This window comes from Mustela nivalis (genome assembly GCF_964662115.1).
Source record: "Mustela nivalis genome assembly, chromosome: 1".
Classification (NCBI taxonomy): Eukaryota; Metazoa; Chordata; class Mammalia; order Carnivora; family Mustelidae; genus Mustela; species Mustela nivalis.
In genome coordinates, this window is record NC_139020.1 from 210849325 (window position 1) to 210867252 (window position 17928).

At 65.1% G+C, this 17928-nt stretch overlaps 2 protein-coding genes and 1 long non-coding RNA gene across 12 annotated transcripts in view; 1 reads left to right on the plus strand and 2 right to left on the minus strand.

The window, feature by feature from the left end:
• The window catches only part of EVI5L (ecotropic viral integration site 5 like), a 28466-nt gene extending 18886 nt beyond the window's left edge, over window positions 1-9580 (plus strand). For 2 of the 10 annotated variants that reach the window (XM_082691776.1, XM_082691774.1), the window contains exons 11-19: window positions 1776-1829; window positions 2695-2727; window positions 3828-3968; window positions 5277-5447; window positions 6928-7305; window positions 7410-7556; window positions 7636-7731; window positions 7819-7914; window positions 8091-9580. In XM_082691776.1, coding sequence (XP_082547902.1) covers window positions 1776-1829; window positions 2695-2727; window positions 3828-3968; window positions 5277-5447; window positions 6928-7305; window positions 7410-7556; window positions 7636-7731; window positions 7819-7914; window positions 8091-8375 — 1401 coding nt within the window. In that variant the 3' untranslated portion in view covers window positions 8376-9580. The remainder of the gene's footprint in view (window positions 1-1775; window positions 1830-2694; window positions 2728-3827; window positions 3969-5276; window positions 5448-6927; window positions 7306-7409; window positions 7557-7635; window positions 7732-7818; window positions 7915-8090) is intronic. The other 8 variants (XM_082691783.1, XM_082691775.1, XM_082691779.1 and 5 more) reach the window with 7 other exon arrangements.
• LOC309844696 lies at window positions 75-3819 on the minus strand. Its single transcript, XR_014300838.1, has 2 exons — window positions 3168-3819; window positions 75-2572 (listed from the first exon to the last, which is right to left on the minus strand). It is a non-coding gene; the product is annotated as an uncharacterized lncRNA (long non-coding RNA).
• A 2837-nt stretch (window positions 9581-12417) lies between the features above and the next one.
• Window positions 12418-17523, minus strand: PRR36 (proline rich 36). The gene is made up of 6 exons (XM_082691756.1): window positions 17087-17523; window positions 16259-16533; window positions 16043-16142; window positions 15716-15828; window positions 13433-15622; window positions 12418-13240 (listed from the first exon to the last, which is right to left on the minus strand). The coding sequence occupies exons 2-6, from the start codon at window positions 16524-16526 to the stop codon at window positions 12735-12737; spliced, it is 3177 nt and encodes a 1058-aa protein (XP_082547882.1). The 5' UTR covers window positions 16527-16533; window positions 17087-17523; the 3' UTR covers window positions 12418-12734.
• Window positions 17524-17928: the final 405 nt, after the last annotated feature.

Here is a 17928-nt window from a genome sequence, read left to right on the forward strand (position 1 = left end):
CTATTTCAAAATGTACCTGGAATTTGCTTTAATCAGGTGTGGCAAAGTGACAGACATGGAGACAACACAGAGACTGCCTTTGAAAGAAGTTTATTATTCACAGTTCCCAAAGGGAGGGGGCACACCCCACCATGCCTGGCAACATGGGGAAGCATCAGAGTGGGTCCGGAGGCAGAGGGTGAGGGGGCAAAGCATGGGCCAGAGCCTTTATTGTGGTCTCCACAGAAAAGAATGGGCAAGGCTGGGTAGTCGAGTTTGAGTTAAGGGTTGATTCCTTTGAACAGTTTCAGGGAGCTGCAGTCTACAGGGGGTCCCTCGTTGTCTTGGGGGCAATTTAAGGCAGAGAGAACATTGGGCAGGATGGCATGAGTGAGATGTAGTAGGTGGGTGTAGGCACTGGGTTGGCTGGTTTGCATCTGAAAGGCACACTACTACTGGTTTGCTGTGTCTAGGAATCAGCCAGTCCCAGGCGGGGCAGTCTCTCTCCAAGACCGGCCGCGTGGCTAGATGTCAGAGCATCAAAAATACAGAAGGAAAAAAAAAAGCCTGATGTATACCTAGACCCCGAAGTTCCGGCTCACTCCTTGTGTCGTTTTCTCTTTGGAGTAAGCGGGAGAGGGGAGTTGCTACTTGGCCACATCGAACTTCTTGAGGATCTCTGTGCTTACAGAGGGGTGGGTCAAGCCCAGAGATGGGGCAAGAGCCCTCCAAGAGACCCGGACTCCTGATTCCAGATGTGGGGCAGAGACTTGTGCCTGAAACACCTCTAACCCAGGCAAGCTGGGGGGCTCAGACAAGACACTGCCCCCCTCTGACTCAGTTTCCCCATGCATGACATCGGTGAATGACTGTGAATCACGTCTGTGATTCTCTGACTGCAGATGCTTCCCGGGAGTGTTCTGGGTGTTTCCATCACCTTCTTCTTCCCGGAAGAATCCGGAAAATGTTCTGTGTGGCCCACAGAGAGGCAGCTCCCCCATTAATAATGGATGAGTGCGGGGTCTCGGGGCTTCAAGAAGATGGAGGGTCTGCTTGGTCTTCGTTCAGAACACACTTAAGATCCAACCATCCACACCCGCACCTTAAAGGGAACATAAGTAGAGACTAAGATGCAAGGCATATATAAACCTCACTTTGCTTCCCAAAGGCCATGGGGAACTTAAAACCACAAATATCTAACCCAAACCCATCAGTCCAGGGGAGAAGGTGAAAAGCAAAGCAAGAGGCCTGTAGAACCCCCGCTGGAGGGAAGTGACGGCTTCTGAGTCCCCTGACTTTTGGTGGGTCACAGAAACATAGCCACCCAGCTCAAGGAGGCCCGTGGATTCAACAGGACCCCCTCCCCGGGATCCTGACTCTGAGGACAGTTCATTCTGGTGCTAGGAGCAAAGCAGTGAGGGGTGGGAACAGATAGGCCCAGAGGAAGGCCTGTCCTTGTAGGAAGCATCACATTGGCCTTGGACAGGCCCCAGCATGGGCTCCCCGGGGACTTCCCAGGAAGGCAAGGGTGCTGATGGCTGACCCCTGACACAAGTGCATATCCATGAAAGCGATCACTTTAAATGAACCAAAGTTTGTTTAAAAAAAAAAAAAAAAAAAAAATCGAACGGGCCATGCTGGACGGGACTTGGCCCTGTTTTCTCGGATGCCTTCCCCAGAGCGTTCGATGATGGCTCTATCTTGCCTGGAGGCAGCCTGGCCCTTAAGGGGACAGACTTCTGTCTGTATGGGAGTGGGAGTGGGTTCTGACACACTTTCCCCCTCTCCCTACATAGAGGCTTCGGACGGAGAACCGGCTCCTGAAACAACGGATCGAGACCCTGGAAAAGGTGAGGAGTGCAGCCACCAGTCTGGGGCACCAACTTCTGCAGGCCCCAAGCGGGACCCAGCAGCCAGAGGGCCAGCCAGCCCCCTGCCCGGACCCCACCCTGAACCAGTGGCCCCCCACCAAGAGCCCCACTGAGATCTGGGCTGCCGCAGAACCAGAGGCATAGGGCAGCTTTGCTTGGGATTGGGTGTGAAATTACAACCCAGTTAACTGTAAACACGGGTCCCTTCTGGGCTGCCTGTGTAGGGGGAAGGAGGCAGACTGCTGCTTTGACCGGGGTGCCCCGAATTAGGCCACAGGCTCCCAACCCTGTAATTTGGAGGCCTCACCCTGGAAAGAAAGGAGGTAGAGGAGGGGCGGCCTTACACTGGCGCCGAGGGGTGGGGGTGGGGGGATGCCACAACCTTGATCCTGGCCCCCATTCTGTTTTTAAGGATGGGAGTAAAGGCGGGGAGGGGCGCCCCACTTGCCTCTCCTCTCCAACTCCCACTCGGCGCCCCCGCTGACCACAGGGGGGCCTCGATTCTTGCGCCAAAGCCTCGATTCTTATTCCATGTTAAAATATTCCGCTCCCCGCCCATCCCTGCCACCACCCCATCCCGCAGCCCCCCCGGGACGGCAGCCCCATCTGCCCAGACACACACGTCCCTCTCCAGGACGGAGCCAGCTCTGGCTTTGCTCTTCCTCCGGGTCCTCTCCTGCTGGTTCTTTGGTTCTCTGGTCTCACTCCTCTCTCCCCTGCTTCTAGAGATAGTCCACTGCGTGTTAGTGACAAGTGGTTCTTGTCTGTCTCTCCCCCTCTCCTGTCCCTGCGCCTTCCGCTCTGCCTCCTCCCCCTGTCGCTCGGAACCCCCTCCGCCGGGTAGGAGAGCGCTGCTCTGGCTGATAGGTTAATCCAGGTACTGTAGCTCTTTGTCCCTCCCGCCCACCCCCATGTCCCTCCTGGTCCCCTCACACCACAGCCAGGACCCGCCTCTTCCCTGGCCACTGCCAGCCCGGGGCGGGGGCGGGCAGAAGGGGGCAGGCTTGGCACCACGCATGGGGGTGGCTGGAGACTGCTTCTCGGGGGAGACAGAGCTTTCCCGAGGGGGAAGGAGGGGTGTGCGTGTGAAAGCATGGTGTGGGTAAGTGTGAGTCTGTCTGTGACTGTACACGCACGGGGACAGAAAGCCTCCTCCCTCCAGGGGACACAGGTGTGGACCCCGAGGCTCTGTCAGCCACAGGCCTTGATGTGTGCACTGCACTGAGCCGTGCGCACACACACACACACACACACACACACACACACCACTCTGGCCCTTCACTGCTCCTACCTGCAAGGCCTGCCATCTTCTCTCACCTGCTTCTGCTGCTGCCTCATCTTGAATGGCTTTATCTGGAAGCTTCTGCCCGCCACCTGGTGGCTCCGAGCCTGGAATGGGGGGACCCGGATTGGGTGGGTTGAGGGGATGAGGTAGGGGGAGGTCTTAGCCCCAGGTAGATGGAGGCCCCAGGATTCAGGACTGGAGAAGGTTCCAGAAGAGCTGTGCTCCACCTCCCAACCCTGCCCTAAGGGGTTGGTCCTGAGTCCCTGGGCCCTCCACTGCCTCCAGACCCCCACCTTTGCCAGGGGAGCCCGGCCTCTGCTGTGCCTCAGTCCTAAATAAGGATGGTTTCTCCTCACCTGGGACGAAGGCTGAGAGCCGGGAGCCAGCAGGGGAAAGAGCTGGCCTTGGCCCCAGCCTGAGGTCCCCATTCTCCATTTCAGCCCCACAGAGCTTGGGCCTGGGGTGGGTGTGTGCCCTAAGGTTCCTCCCCGTGTCCTGTTCCTGCCTGTGCCCCCCCCCCAACCCCACAGGCCCAGACCCGGTGGGACGCCCCATCCCAGGCTCTGAGTGCGGGAGGCCTTGCCCTTGTCCCACCCCACGTCCGCCCTCTCGGGGCCTCCCAAGAGGCGGGCCAGAGGGAGGGCCTGGAGTGTGAGCAGAGGGTCACGGTGTCCTGTCCTCCCTGTGCTCAGGGGCAGGTGACTCGGGCGCAGGAGGCCGAGGAGAACTACGTCATCAAGCGGGAGCTGGCGGTGGTGCGGCAGCAGTGCAGCTCAGCGGCCGAGGACCTGCAGAAGGCCCAGAGCACCATCCGGCAGCTCCAGGAGCAGCAGGTACCAGGCAGCGGGGGCGGGGGGGGGGCTGCACCCCACACCACCGCTCCTGCTTTCTGGATCAGCCCCCTACACCCTGGGAGGGGCAGGGGAGGGGAGGAGAAACCCAGAGGGAGTGCAGATTCTGTCCCCCTCCAAGGAAGCGGCCCCACCCCCAGGTTGGGGAATCCTGGGGTTCTCTCTCCCCCGCTCCCCGTCCGTGAGGCATCCTGGGACCCCGGCTCTACCTGCAGGGTCCCCCCCCCAACTGATGTGGTTGTGATTCCTTAGGGGAGCCCTGGAGTGTCCCCAGGGCTGTCAGACTTCCCCAGGGGCCAGCCATGCAGAGTGGGAGCTAGCATGAGAGATGGTGGGGGGGCTCCCCTCTCCAGAGCCCAGCACTTTGCCCCCAGAAGAGGGTCTGGTCTGTGCCCACCACTCTGAGCTGGCCGAGTGGGGGTGTGGGGGCGGCCCAGGTTGTGCTGTGGAGTCAGGACCTCTGCATCCTGGGAGGCAGGCCCTCGGGCCAGAACACTGTGAAGAACCCACTTCTCCAGGATGTGGATTCGGGATTTTCCTTCAGCTGCACCCAGGCCACCTTCCTTATTTGATGACCCGCCAGCGGCATGGCCCACGGGGAAACCAAGGCCGGGCGCATCCCGACCTTGGCACGATGCCCACTTCCGGGCCAGGGAGACCTTCCCCTGCCGCCCCCCGAGCTCCAGCCTTTAAGGGGCCTCCCTCAGCCACCAGCCAGGTCTTCACTGTTGAGCTCGGGCCGCACGCACCCGCCTCCCTGGGCCCCCATATGGGGTACCTTCTGGGCACTAAGCAAGAAAGGGATCCCAGCAGACTTTCCTGTTTCCCTTCCTGTTTTGAAATGGGGGTCCAATGAGAGCAGGGAGGTGGAGAAAGGGGCGGCAGGAGTGGCACAGCCCTGAGCCCGACCCCGCTCCCACCCCCACTGTCTGGTTTGACAGCGACCACCGAGGGAGAAGGGTGCCCAGTCCTGGGACCAGCCACTGGCATCCCTCCAGGGGCAGCCTGAGACCCTGCAAAGGCCCCTTCAGAAGGTCTCTTCATTGTGGCTTTCCCCGGAAAGAGGCTAAGCCAGGACACTCCTAGGCACAGAGCATCAGAACCCCCATGATGGGCTTGGGCTCTCTCCCCACAAGGTCAGAAGGCACAGGAAGGGGATCCACGGCTTCTCCTCACCTTCCAGCCGTGTCTGCCTGCAGCCTGAGCCCCTCTGGCAGCCTGGGGGCTTTGGGGGGCGGGGCAAGGCCCGGGCCCACAGCCAGGCAGCAGGAAGGCCTGCTTATCCTTCAGCGGCAGCCTGGGGCCCAGCACAGCCTTCTGCCTGCCCCCCAGGACAACCCACGCCTCACTGAGGACTTCGTGGCCCACCTGGAGACCGAGCTGGAGCAGTCGAGGCTGCGGGAGACCGAGACGCTGGGGGCTCTGCGAGAGATGCAGGACAAGGTTCTGGACATGGAGAAGGTGCGACTGGGTGGGCATGTGGGTGGCTGTCCGGGGAACGATGGGCAAGAGGAAGCGGAGGTGCCGGCTGCACTGTGGGAGGCGTGTGGCCAGGCCCTGGTCAGGAAGGGGTGACCAGGCAGACCAGCAGGGCGCCTCAGACCAGCCCCTGCCCTGCGGCTTCCCAAGGAACCTAGAGAGCCTCCCTGACCCTCTGGTGCCCTGCTTGCTCCCCCATGCTCGCCGGCAAGGTTCTGGGCCTCTGGGGAGTTGGGCCCCTCACCACAGACCCTGCCAAGCCCCAGACATGCACACACATGTCAGGGCACACACAAAACAGAATGACTCCTCAAGGGGCACACCTGCCCTCGTGCCCCAGGCCAGCGGTGTGGTGGCTTCCATGGGCTCCCTGGGCAGACAGCCCCACCTGTGTGTGTGTGGCTCCCTCCCTGGGCTCGGGGATGGAGTTGGGAGGGAAGGCCAAGGCCCATCAGGGTTGCTCTCCACCCCCCCCCCAGGGAGATACCACCCAGGGGTTGGACTGGGATCACCCTCTTCTGGAGCCTGCTACCCTGAAGGGGGCCCCAGACTTCCTGGGCGGAGCTCAACGGCTGTCCCTGACTCCCTATTGACTCAGCTCCTGCAAAGACGCTGGAAGAGAGGTGCCCCGGCCAGCAGGGGGCAGCAGGACCCACTCACACACGGCAGGAACCAGGCCTCACTCCTCTCAAGCCAGTGATATTTGGGGTGCCCTCCCAGGTGGGGTGTCTCGGCCCTATCCATGGACTTCTCAGTCCCCATCCGCCGGCCCAGAGCTGGGCTTCCCTCCCACCTGCCTCCACATCAAAGGGAAATAAGCCCCGGGAGATCCTGCCCCCAACACCACCCCCCAACAACGCCCACACTCAAACAGGGGTCAGTGAGGACCCCCGCAGCAAGCCAGATTCCCATCTGGCTGGAGCACAAGTCCCTCATCACTGAGCCCTTGGAACGCTGGACTCCGGGTCTAAGCTGGCCCTCAGCCTGTTCCAGAAGAAGGGGCTGCCTAGCCTGGGGTCTGGAGGGGTAAGGAGCAGCGATAGGGAGGGGCCACCCATGGTCTCAGCTGCTGCTGGGGCAGGTCCCAAGTGTGATCCTGGGCCCCAGGGGGCGGATCTCAGGTTCCCAGGATGGGGAGGCACCCGCCCTTGCCCAGCCTGCCCGGTGTTATCAGCAGTAACATTTACGCAGAATGCAGGCGTCAGGGGGTCACCCTGAGACAGTCCAGTGAGAGCTGGCGCTCTCCACACCCCTGAACTTCTGAGATCTCTCCCTGTGGCCGCATGGGTGGGGTCTGCTCCGCAGAGGCCTGGGGCCCCTCACCTGGTGTCTCCTGGGGTGCCGGGGGCACAGTCTCCCGGGGGGTGCTCAAGGTGGGGCTCAGAGGAGACCTGACGGAGGGGTCTCTGTCGGGGCCGCCTGGCCGCAGCTGCCCGGGCTCTGACCCCCTTTCGCCTTGCAGAGGAACAGCTCGCTGCCCGACGAGAACAACGTGGCGCGGCTGCAGGAGGAGCTGAAGGCGGTCAAGGTGCGGGAGGGCGAGGCCGTGGCCTCGGCGCGGGAGCTGAAGCTGCAGCTGCAGGAGCTCTCGGACACCTGGCAGGTGAGGGCCCCCGCCCGGCGCGCACGCAAGGGCCCGCGCGGCCCTCGCGGCTGCAGACGGACCGGCCCCCTCTCCCCCCAGGCCCACCTGTCCCGCGGCGGCCGCTGGAAGGAGTCCCCCCGGAAGCTGGTCCTGGGCGAGCTGCAGGACGAGCTGATGAGCGTGCGTCTGCGCGAGGCCCAGGCCCTGGCCGAGGGTCGCGAGCTGCGACAGCGCGTGGTGGAACTCGAGACGCAGGTGGGCCCGGGCGCCCGCGCCTCTCGCAGGGGGTGTGGCGGGGCGGGGCGCGGCGGGAGGCGGGCGGCGGGACCAGGCCGTGACGCCCGCCCGTCCGCCCCCAGGACAACATCCACCGCAACCTGCTGAACCGCGTGGAGGCGGAGCGCGCGGCGCTGCAGGAGAAGCTGCAGTACCTGGCGGCGCAGAACAAGGGGCTGCAGACGCAGCTCAGCGAGAGCCGCCGCAAGCAGGCCGAGGCCGAGTGCAAGGTGCGCCCCCGCCCGCCGCCCCGGCCCGGCCCCCGGCGCGCCGCGCCCCTTGACCCGCCCTCGCCCCCTCTGCCCCCAGAGCAAGGAGGAGGTGATGGCCGTGCGCCTGCGGGAGGCGGACAGCATGGCGGCGGTGGCCGAGATGCGCCAGCGCATCGCCGAGCTGGAGATCCAGGTGAGCCGGGGGTGCCGGGCCGGGGGGGGGGGGGGGACCCCGGGGCGGGCCCTGCGCTGACCCGCGATGACCTGGCCCGCCCCGCAGAGGGAGGAGGGCCGCATCCAGGGCCAACTGAACCACTCGGACTCGTCGCAGTACATCCGCGAGCTCAAGGACCAGATCGAGGAGCTGAAGGCGGAGGTGAGCGCAGGCCGGCCGCGGGAGGGGCGGAAGCCCTGCGTGTGCCCCCGCGGGGCAGGGGCGGGCGGTGCCGGCGGGGAGGGCGGCGGGGCGACGGGAGGAGCGGCGGGGCGGCCGGGTTCTGTCCGCGGGGGCGCGGCGGGGCGGGCCTTCAGCGCTCGGGTTCCCCGCCCCAGGTGCGGCTGCTGAAGGGTCCGCCGCCCTTCGAGGACCCGCTGGCCTTCGACGGGCTGGGCCTGGCGCGGCACCTGGATGAGGACTCGCTGCCGTCGTCGGACGAGGAGCTGCTCGGGGTCGGCGTGGGCGTGGGCGCGGCGCTGCAGGACGCGCTCTACCCGTTGTCCCCGCGCGACGCGCGCTTCTTTCGTCGACTGGAGCGGCCGGCCAAGGACAGCGAGGGCAGCTCAGACAGCGACGCGGATGAGCTGGCCGCGCCCTATAGCCAGGGCCTGGACAACTGAGGCCTTCCGTGCCCTGCGTGCTGGAGCCAGGGGGGCCCCCACCTGATGAACTCCACGCCCTCCGTGGTCCCGCCCACCGGAGGGCTCAGCCCAGAGCACCGGGGCGCAGAGGCTACGGCCGCGGTCTGAGGATCCTCAGGGTCCCCCCAGCAGGCCTACTCTCCCCAGCAGTGTTTACCCATCTTGGTCTGTACTCCTCCAGCCCGGCTCCCTGGAGGGTCTTAACAGCCAGGGCAGGGAATGACCCAGAGGTCCCAGGACTGGATGAGCAGGAAGCTCCCCCCTCCCAGCAGTCTCTCTTCTGGGACAACGGTGGCCCTGCTGGGAAGGGCCCCGGAGCTAAAGAAGGCGTAAGGAAGAAGGGGCCGCTCTGGGCTGGACGTCACCACCCCGTGATGCCCCTGGGGACCGTTGGCGCTGGGCACAGATGACCAGGCTAGGCTTTCCTGCCTGGTGCGGGCATCATGGCCCCTGCAGCAGAAACCAAAGTCCCCCCTACTGTTCGCAGGGCCAGCCGGGGTGCGAGTGGACAGCAGGAACCAGCCCACACCTGGGCAGTGTCTGTCCCTGCTTCTTGGGGGCCAGAGCAGCTGCAAGGAAGAGACCCCCTTTCCCCAGCACCCCACATCTCCCTTTTGGGACACTCCCATCACCTTGTCTTGGCCAATGATGGAGGGGCTCCCCCACCCAAGCTAGCCTGCTCTCCAAGTGGTCCCCCGCCTCCCCATCCCTTCTTCCTTTCCTGTGTCCCCAGCCTCACCCTCTGGCCAAGGCCATGCCCCAGGGGCAGGAGCCTTTCCAGAGGCGTTACCTCCCCTCGGCTGCTCATGGTGGTCCCTGGTGGTCCCGTGGTCTCTGCAGAGTCAGAGCCCAGAACGGTGCCAAAGTCCAACGATACCCCCAGCCCCTTGCCCCCAGGGCCTTGTGACCTTCAGGCCTCAGACCCTGTTGGTGCTCCTGGAGCCTGGAGCAGCGTCAAAAGCAATCTCCCTGGCGCTTCCTGGGGTGGGGATCCATGCCCAGTTACCCCTTTCCGGTCGCCCGCTCCTCAGTGTTAACAAAGCCCGGGGACCAGGGTGGGCTTCCGAGGGGCTCTCCCATGTGCCCCCCACACTGCCCACCACCATTTTGCACACTGCCTGTTCACACTCCACATGTCGCCCAGGCGGGAAAGATGGAAAATAAAGTGTATTTACACAGTCACAGACAAGGGCACAGCACGCCTGGGGGAACGGCGAGCAGCTGTGAGTCCCCAGCCCCTTGTCCCGAAAAGCGGTGCCAAGGGGACCAGACGGTCCTTGCCTATGGGAGCCTCCCACGGTCTAAGGGAATCAGAGGTAGGGGGCCCAGCAGGCCAGCAGGGATACCAAAGAGGCTGCCCAGCTGGGGTGGGGGGGCAGCATGGGAGAGAAAAGGGCAGGCGCTGGTTCCGTGTGAACAAAAGGTTGGGGGTTGGGGGGGATCTGATGGGGGGACAAGTCACAAAGGTCTTCAGATGTCAGGCTGACACATGGACCATTATGGCATGCCCATTTTCGAAAGGGCGGCTCTGGAGATGGTGGGAGTGAGGAGGTATTGGGTGGGAGGCATGATTTTTCACCCAGGCAAGTTAGCCTGTGCCTCCCCTGAGAGACCTGGAGGATTGTGGGGGCACAAGGCTTCAGGAAGATGCAGGATCTGATCAGTGTTCATTCTGCTCACACTTCCGGAGACCTTCGGGGTCCTCTGCCCTGCACCGGGCTGAGGAGTCCCCAGTGTAGTAGAGACAGACAGTGCCGTGGGACTTTGGGCTAAGCCTGCTGACTTGTGGGGTAACTGCCCAAAAGAATCAAGGAAGGTTTCCTGGAAGGTGGGGGTGGGAGGTGGAGTCCTCTCCAAAGACAAAAGCAGAGAGCGAGACTTGGCAGGTCAGCAGGAGGCGCAGGATGCCATTGAAGAAGGAAGTGGGCAGGGCCAGACTGAGAATTGGTTCGGGAACCAGAATTTGTGCTCTGAACTGAGGGCACCGGGGAGCCATGGAGAGCTTAGGTGGGAGAGGGGGCACCATCAGATGGACCACAGTGTTGGGGGTCAGTAGGTCAGGACGGAACCCCAACAGCTGGGCAGTAGGGACAGTGAGTAGGGGCCCCCCGGAGGGAAGGAGGCCCAAAGAGGCAGAGGTGGGGTTCCCCGTGGAGCTGAGGCAGGGTTGGGGGGATGAGTAGCGGGAGAGCCAGGGATGGCAAAGGAAGGCTTCCCAGGAGGAGAATCTTGGTTGGGTTCAGGCACATGCCAGCCGGGCCCTGCCCTCTGCACCCGAAGCGCCCCCACCCGCAGTGGCCTGACACCTGCCAGCAGCAAGGCATGAAGCTGCTTCTGCACTAGGACGGCCAAGTCCCACGCACTGACCCATCGCCCAGCCAGTGTGTGTCCCCACACCATTCCCATCATACAGATTGAACACTGAGAGCCCCAACAGTTGCTGTCTCTTCTGTTCCCATGGGTAATTCTACCCAAGCTGGCTCCCCAGGAAGGGGCAGGGTCCCAGGGGGCAATGTCTGAGGTTCTGCCCTGCTCCATCTCGGGGGCTGGTCTTGATGCCCTGGCTGCCCAGCACGTCAGGATTCAGCCCCTAGCATGTGGAAACAAGGACGCCTGGGTCCTTGCAGGGCCCTCTGGTTTGCCACTGAACTCCAATCTTGCGTGAGGGAGCAGCCTGCCCCCCCCCCCATGTACATTGGCCCCCAGGGGCGGAGGTGCACCGTCCCACTGGGAGAAGGTAGATTTTGTACTAGGACTCCAGGCTGACATCGGGGGTGAGGACAGGCAGGACTCGGTGATCTGTGCCTGACAGGACTACAGGGACCAGGTCTGGGGGCAGAGACCGGGCTAAGGGTCCAACAAGGTCCTGCTCTGTCCTTTTACCAGCCCCGTTTGTGGTCCCCACCAGGCCTGCATCATACTTGCCGTAACACAGGAGACCCTCAGGGAAAAAAGGCCTGGGGGCCGAATTTTTGGCCCCATTATTTGGGAAGAAGGGCCTGGGTGGGGCTAGAGTCGTCCAGGGTCAGGGTGATTCAGCTGCCAGAGGAAGGACAAGAAATTCTGATAGGGAGACAGGTGAAAACAGACTGACTTTGTTGAGAACCCTTGCTGTGGGCACAGGCGAGGGCGCCTGGCTGGAGGGGCTTGAGGGCATCCTGAGATGGACAGAAAGGGGAGGCCCATGCGTTGGGAGGCGCAAAGGGGCATGGTGGGAGCACCTGGGGAGCGAGAGGCAATGTGAAGACTTCTCGGTCTCCCACCCAGCCTTGGGGAGAGGCTGCTCCTTCCTCGCAGAACCCTCTCTGCACAGCGGGCTCGCAGGGGCAAGGAATCCTCGGTGCCTCCTGACCCACGAGGACCCTGTAGTCTACACCAGGCCTTCTTAAGGGGCCCAGGGCCCAACTGCAGACCTACCTTCTGCGTTGGAGCCTCCTCAGTGACAGAGCGCAGTGCGCCCTGGATTGGGTTGGGCTGGGAGAGCGCAGGAGAGCCAAGATCGCCCTCAGGTCTTCAGCGACCCCTCCCCTCCCTCCTTTGGGCACTCCCGAGGTGCGCCCTGTGAGGAGGCCTCAGGAAGGGACGCCTTGCCCTCGTCCCAGACCTGGAAGAGCCTTTCCCACTTGTCTTTCTCCTCTCGGCAAGAGATGCCGGCTCCCTTAGGGGAGTATAGGAAGAGTTTCGGTAGCTCAGCCACGCCCGGCACGCATCACTCCTGCACTCGATCTCGCAGTATCAATGGGCCGCTCCTGCGCCTAATGTTGCCACCGCAAATCTCCCAGGAAAAAAGCCCAGGCCCACGCACGTGCGTGGGGGCGCCGCGCTGGACCGCGGGGACTCAGCCGCACCAGGTCCCATCGCAGCCCTGCCTCTCGAGCCCGCGCCTTAACAGAGAAAAGGCACCGCTGCGTTGTGTGCGAGAGACCTTCAGCCAGAGCTACGACCCGCTCGTGCCCTGCCCCTCCCGCCGCCCCGCGGCGGACCACCCCCCCACCCCCCCGCGACCGCGAGGAGCGCAGGCTGCAGGGTCCCGCCTTTATTGCAAACTCGGGGAGCACGTAGTAGACAATACTCAGGACATGGGGTGGGGCCTAGACCAGGGAGGGGGCGGGGCTCGAGGGGAGCCGGAGGGAGTCCAGGACACCCGGCCGGGCTCCAGGGGGAAGACCTTGGCCAGAGGCGTGGGTGGAATGGGAGCCTGGCCCCAAATCTAGGCCTCCAGGGGCTATGTCCAATCCACCGGGAGCCAGACTCCCGAAAGAGGGCAGCCGGGCAGCCCAAGACAAGAGAGGCATAACCAGAGAGAAGGGGTGTCGTAGGCGGGGCTAAGGGTCTGGCTCAGTGGAAGGTCTCCACCTCCACCACCGTCCAGTCACCCTGCGGGGATGCCACGTCGTCCGGGGAGAAGCTGGTGACCGAGGTGATGCTGGCGCGGGACTCGTCCAGGGGAGACAACAGTTCAGCCCAGCGGCCCAGTTCGGCGTCGCTGAGCGCAGTCCGGGCGCCCCCCGCGACGCCACCAGCTCCCGCGCCTCCTGGGCCGCCGCCGCCAGCAGCACCCTCCGCCGCAGCTAGCAGCAGCGTCCGGCTCAGCAGGTGCTGCACGACGCTGGCCTGCAGCGCCCCCAGCGGCAGCTCGCCCAGGCGCGCCGGCTTCGCGCCACGCGAGGCCGCCGCCGCGCCGGCTCCAGCTACCACCTTCCCGCTACCCGCGCCGGCGCCGGGCCCCGCATCCAGCGCCCCTGGGGCGGGGGGCGCCGACTCGGGTCCCTCAGCCTCGTAGATAGTGCACAGACCGTCAGCGGTGCCCGAGCCGGCAGCGGGAGGCCAAGGCAGGGGCGCTCCTGCGAGGAGAGATGCCGGGCTGGGCCTATGGGGCGGAAAGCGCGGCTCCCGCCACAAGGCCCCGCCCCTCGCCTCCGTCCCGCCCCAGACCCAAGTGACCTGTCCGCGAGCTGAACACCCCCTGGCCTCCCACCCCGCCCCCCTCCCACCTTGCCCCTCCCACAGCCCGGCGGGATCCAGGGGCCGCTTACCTGGGGTGCTGCGGACGGCCAGCGGCGGAGCGGAACCTCGGCTCCAGGAGGCCGGGTGGCAGGCGGCGAGCTCCGCGTCGGCGGGCGGGGAGGCCGCGGCGCCGCCCTCGGGCCCACTGTCGTAGCCGCGCAGCTCTTCCGGCGTGCTGGTGGCGCTGCTGCTGTGGCCCGCCAGATCCGGGCCACTCAGCGTGCTGGACGGGCTGCGCGAGGGCGGTGGCGGCGGAGCCGGGGCCAGCGCCAGGGTCAGCCGTGGGCCCGGGATCGGGGCATCCGGACCTGGGGTCGGGGGGCGGCGAGGGGCCTGCAGAGGGGGTGAGTCCGGGGGAGAGGGAGGGACTTGCAGAGGGGGCAGAGCCAGGGAAGGTGGAGTCTGAGGAGGGGGCGTGGCCACGGAGGGAGGAGCCTGCAAAGGGCGTGGAGAGGTCTGTAGAGGAGGCAAGGCCAGGGAAGGTGGAGCCTGAGGAGGCGTGGCCAGGGGAGAGGGCGTGGCCTGCAAAGGGAGAGTCGGGGTCTGCAGAGGAGGTAAGGCCAGGGAAGGTGGAGCCTGCGGAGACGGTGTGGCCAGGGGAGAGGAAGGGGTCCGCGGAGAGGGTATGGCCACAGGGGAGGGTGGGGCCCGCGGGGAGGGTGGGGCCCGCGGGGAGGGCGGGGTCACAGGAGAGGGAGGGGCCCGCAGAGAGGGTGAGGCAGGGGGAGAAGGAGGAGCCTGAAGAGGAGGCAAAGCCAGGGAAGGTGGAGCCTGGGGAGGGGGTACGGCCAAGGGAGAGGAAGGGTCATGCAAAGGAGGTGATACCGGAGAGAGTGGGGCCTGAACTGGGAGCACGCTCGGGGATGGACTAGCCTGCAGAGGGAGTGTGGCCAGAGACACTGCAGTTTGTTGAGGAGCAGTGGTTAGGGAAGAGGGTGGGGCCTGCGGAGGAGGTGAGGCCAGAGAAGGTGGGGCCTGTGTAGGGAGCGGGGCCGAAGAGGGAGTGGCCTGTAGATGGGGTGTGGCCAGAGGAGGTGGGGTCTGTGGAGTGGGCACGGCCAGGGCAGAGGGTGCAGCCTGCAGAGATGGTGAGGCCAAGGGATACGGGGAGCACAGAGGAGGAGGAGGACCCTGTGAAGAGAGGGTGGTCAGAGGACAGGGAGAGGCTTGCAGAGGGTGTGTGGCCGGAGAGGTGTCCTGTGTGGGAGGCGTGGTCACTGTATAGGGTGTGGCCTCAAGAGAGGGAGGAGATAGGGAAGGACTGGCCAGTGGAGGGGTAGTAGTCAAAGTGGAAAGGCCCTGCAGAGGGGGTGTGGCTTGGGGAGAGGGCGGGTTTAGCAGAGATGTTGCTTGAGTAAGAGGGGCTTGGAGTGGGGTCTTGCTTGGTGGTCCTGGAGCCAACAAAGGAGATGTGGCCAAGGAAGAGGGGGGAGTCAGAAGAGGGGGCAAAGCTGGAGAAGCCTGGGTTGGGGGCATACTCTGCAGAGGGGTTGACGATGATGGAGAGAATGAAGCCAGAAAAGTGTTCGTGGGAGAGGCGGACGCCTCCAAAAAGGAGGTACCCAGGTGTGTGGGTGGGTCTTGCAAAGGAGGTGTGGCCGGCGGAGAGGGGAGGGTCTGAGGAGGGAGTGGAGCGGAGGGAGGAGGGGCTAGAGAAAGAGGCGTGGCCAAAGGACCATTTGCTGATTGAGAAGGGGGCGTGGTCGGTGGAGAGGGAGGGAGCGTGGCAGGCAGGGGAGTGCCCGTGATATGCGGAGGCGGTGCCAGTTGTGCCCTCGGACCCGGCGGAGAGGGTGTGGCTAAAGGAGGAGGAAGACCCTGCGCAGGGGTTGCGCCCTTCCTTGGGGGTGTGGACTGGCGGGGGCGCAGAACCTGCACCCCTTTCGTCTTGGGCGGCGAGGGATGCCCCAGAGCCCGAGGTGTTCCACCCGGCGAGGCCCCAGGGCGGGCGGGAGAGGACAGAGGAGTGGCGCTGGAGCCCAAGGGGCGCGAGGCTGGCTTCTGGAGGCCTCCGCCGGCGCCGGGTCGCCTCCTGGCGGCGGGGCTCGGCTCTGCGGTACCATGCTGCGGGGCACTGCTCACTGATTTCCTGGGAGCCTCGGTTGGAGGCCGCGGCCGGGCACTGGGAGCTGCCCGAGGGAGACCGACTTCAGCGCCTGCAGCCCGAGACCGACGGGAGGTGGCTGGGGAAGGGGCGCCTGGGGAGGGCCCAGAAGAGTCTGGGGACAAAGCAGAAGGCGGGAGGGTCAGAGATACTTCAGGGCTCCTCCCCTTCACTGCCCAGGAACCCCCATCCTCCCCAGGTCACGTACCTCTCCGTGCCCCGGCGCTCAGCGCGCTCCTTCTGGGGGTTTCTGGGGCTTTTCCTCTGGTCACGGGTTCCTCAGCTGGGGGACGAAGCCCCTTCTGTGCAAGAGAGCCTAGCCTAGGGACAGGAGTGGCCGCCCTCAGTACAGAGCTCCTTGTTTTCTCCCAAGTCTACATTTTCTCATTTATACCCTCTCTGCGGACCAATAATGGCTTTCATTCAACTTGCACCCAGTGACCTGCAAATGCTCCCACTCCCCAATTCACATGTGAAATTAAGTTTCCAGATAGTGACACTAACCTTTACCAAAGGGACTGGGGAGGCATTTTACCTGGTGGTCCCGCTGGCACGTCCTGGGCTGGAGATAGAGCCTGGGCCTGAGGTCTTGGCAGGGGCCCGCTCTCCTCTCCCAGCAGCTGGGGGCCTGGAGGCTGTGGGGAGAAGGCCAAGTCAAGTTGGTGCCCCAGTAAGGAAGGGGAGACTGGAGCCTTAGAAGGAAAGGGGGGCAGGAAGATAGGATCTGAATGGGGGAAAGATGGTGCGGTACCTGGACTCCGGGGGCCTGTCCCAGCGCTCTGTGTTGGTCCCACCCGGGGACCAGCCTCCGGTGGAGCGGCTGCCCGGATACCCCCGGATCGCTCAGCCAGGGGCCCTCGCCCCGCAGCTCCCGCTGCTCCCAGGACGCGGAGAGCCGCGCTGGTTACTGGAGGAGGAGGTCGGGGAGACCCTGGGGGCCTGGGGGTAGGAAGGCCTGGAGGGCGAGAAGCCTGCGTCCGCGTGGCCGCCCCTGACCTGCCCTTGTCCCTCTTGTCCATTCCGCACCTGATGAGGAGACAGACGGATGGATCAGCATCTCCTGCACTGCTATGCTGCCTGCACGGACCCTGGTCCTGGTCCCTCGCTGCCCCTTCCCCAGCGTTGTCACCCATGGGCGCCCGAAACCCGGCCTCGATCCACTTCCTTCCCACGCACACACCCACTCACCCACCCACCCGCCCAGCTGCTCAGGATTGTCCCCTAGTCCCAACCCCACCGCCTTCCTCCAAAGCTAAAGCCCCAGCCCGCCCGCCTCTGCTCCCTTTCAGGACGAGACCCACGCCCCCACCCCTCGCCCCTTCAGGACCCGGACCACCAGCCTCGGGGACGGGGGGCTGCTATAGGCTCCAGCTAAGGGGGACGGGAGCGCACGCCCGGGTCCCCTCGCCAGCCCCCCAGACCTTTCCCCTAGGATGCGGGCACCTGCCAGGAGGAGGAGCGGCCCCAGCGGCCCGCGATGGGGCTCGGGGAGACAAAGAGCCGCGTCCGGAGCGCGTCCCCCTCCCCCAGCCGGGCCCTGGTCCGCGCCGCCCGCTCCACCTGCTCGCGCCGCGCTCACCTCGGGCTCCGGCCGCCCGCCTCTCCACGTTGGGTCGTCTGGGGTGGGGCCGGGCGGGAGCGCCGGGGCTGCAGCGTGCGGCGGGCGGGCGAGGGGAGGGGGCTGCGGGCGGTGGCGCCGGGAGCCGGGCCCGCCCCTCCGCCGCCGATGGGAGACGGGGGCGCGCGCGCTCGTTCCAGACCCGGGAGGCGGTGGGCGGGAGCGCGCCGGGGGGCGGCGGGGAGAGGCGCTGTGGAGGGAGGCGCGGCTTCTCCGCTCCCGAGCCGGAGGGCCCCCGATTCCCAGCCGCAGGGGCTTCGGCGGAATCCCTTGGGAGTCCCGGGAGGGCCTAGCCCCTTCCTCCCGACACACACACCTGCCCCGGCCCCCCCGACCCCAACCACCTGGCGACCGAGGCCCGCCTGGACGCGGATAGGCTGGGCCCTGACAACCAGGGGGCGGGAGCATCGTGCCTCGTGCTCATTCAACCAATCCGGCCCTCGGGGTCCTTGTCCCAGTCCTCGCCTTCGCAACCGCGCGACCGCGGAGGCCCGGCCCCCCCAGGATCCTCGGGGGCCTCGGCCCCTCTCATATCCAAGACTTTTCCCGGACCCCAGAAAAATCCTAATTGGTTGGGGGGGGCGGGCTACGGAGAGAATACAGCCCTGGAAGTTTAGGGGTAGATTCGGGTTTGGGGGAACACAAAAAGAAAGGAACGACGGGGAGGAGGAGACAGGACTGTGAGAGGTGATCCAGCCTTTGGCAGGGCAGAGCACCACCCCCTCCACGCCCTCCTATGTCATATGAAAAAGCGGAGTCAAGTCGGCAGAGCCGAGCTTTTGGGGGCGAGGGCAGCGGGCAGA

What these genes read in the sequence shown, in the direction of transcription:
- PRR36 (XM_082691756.1), bottom strand. Translation starts at nt 16,526, where the DNA reads ATGGACAAGAGGGACAAGGGCAGGTCAGGGGCGGCCACGCGGACGCAG. An exon ending in CGTGCCAGCGGGACCACCAG is followed by an intron (nt 15,829 to 16,042) that starts GTAAAATGCCTC and finishes TCCTGTCCCTAG; the next exon opens with GCTAGGCTCTCTTGCACAGA. An exon ending in GAGCGCCGGGGCACGGAGAG is followed by an intron (nt 15,623 to 15,715) that starts GTACGTGACCTG and finishes CTTTGTCCCCAG; the next exon opens with ACTCTTCTGGGCCCTCCCCA.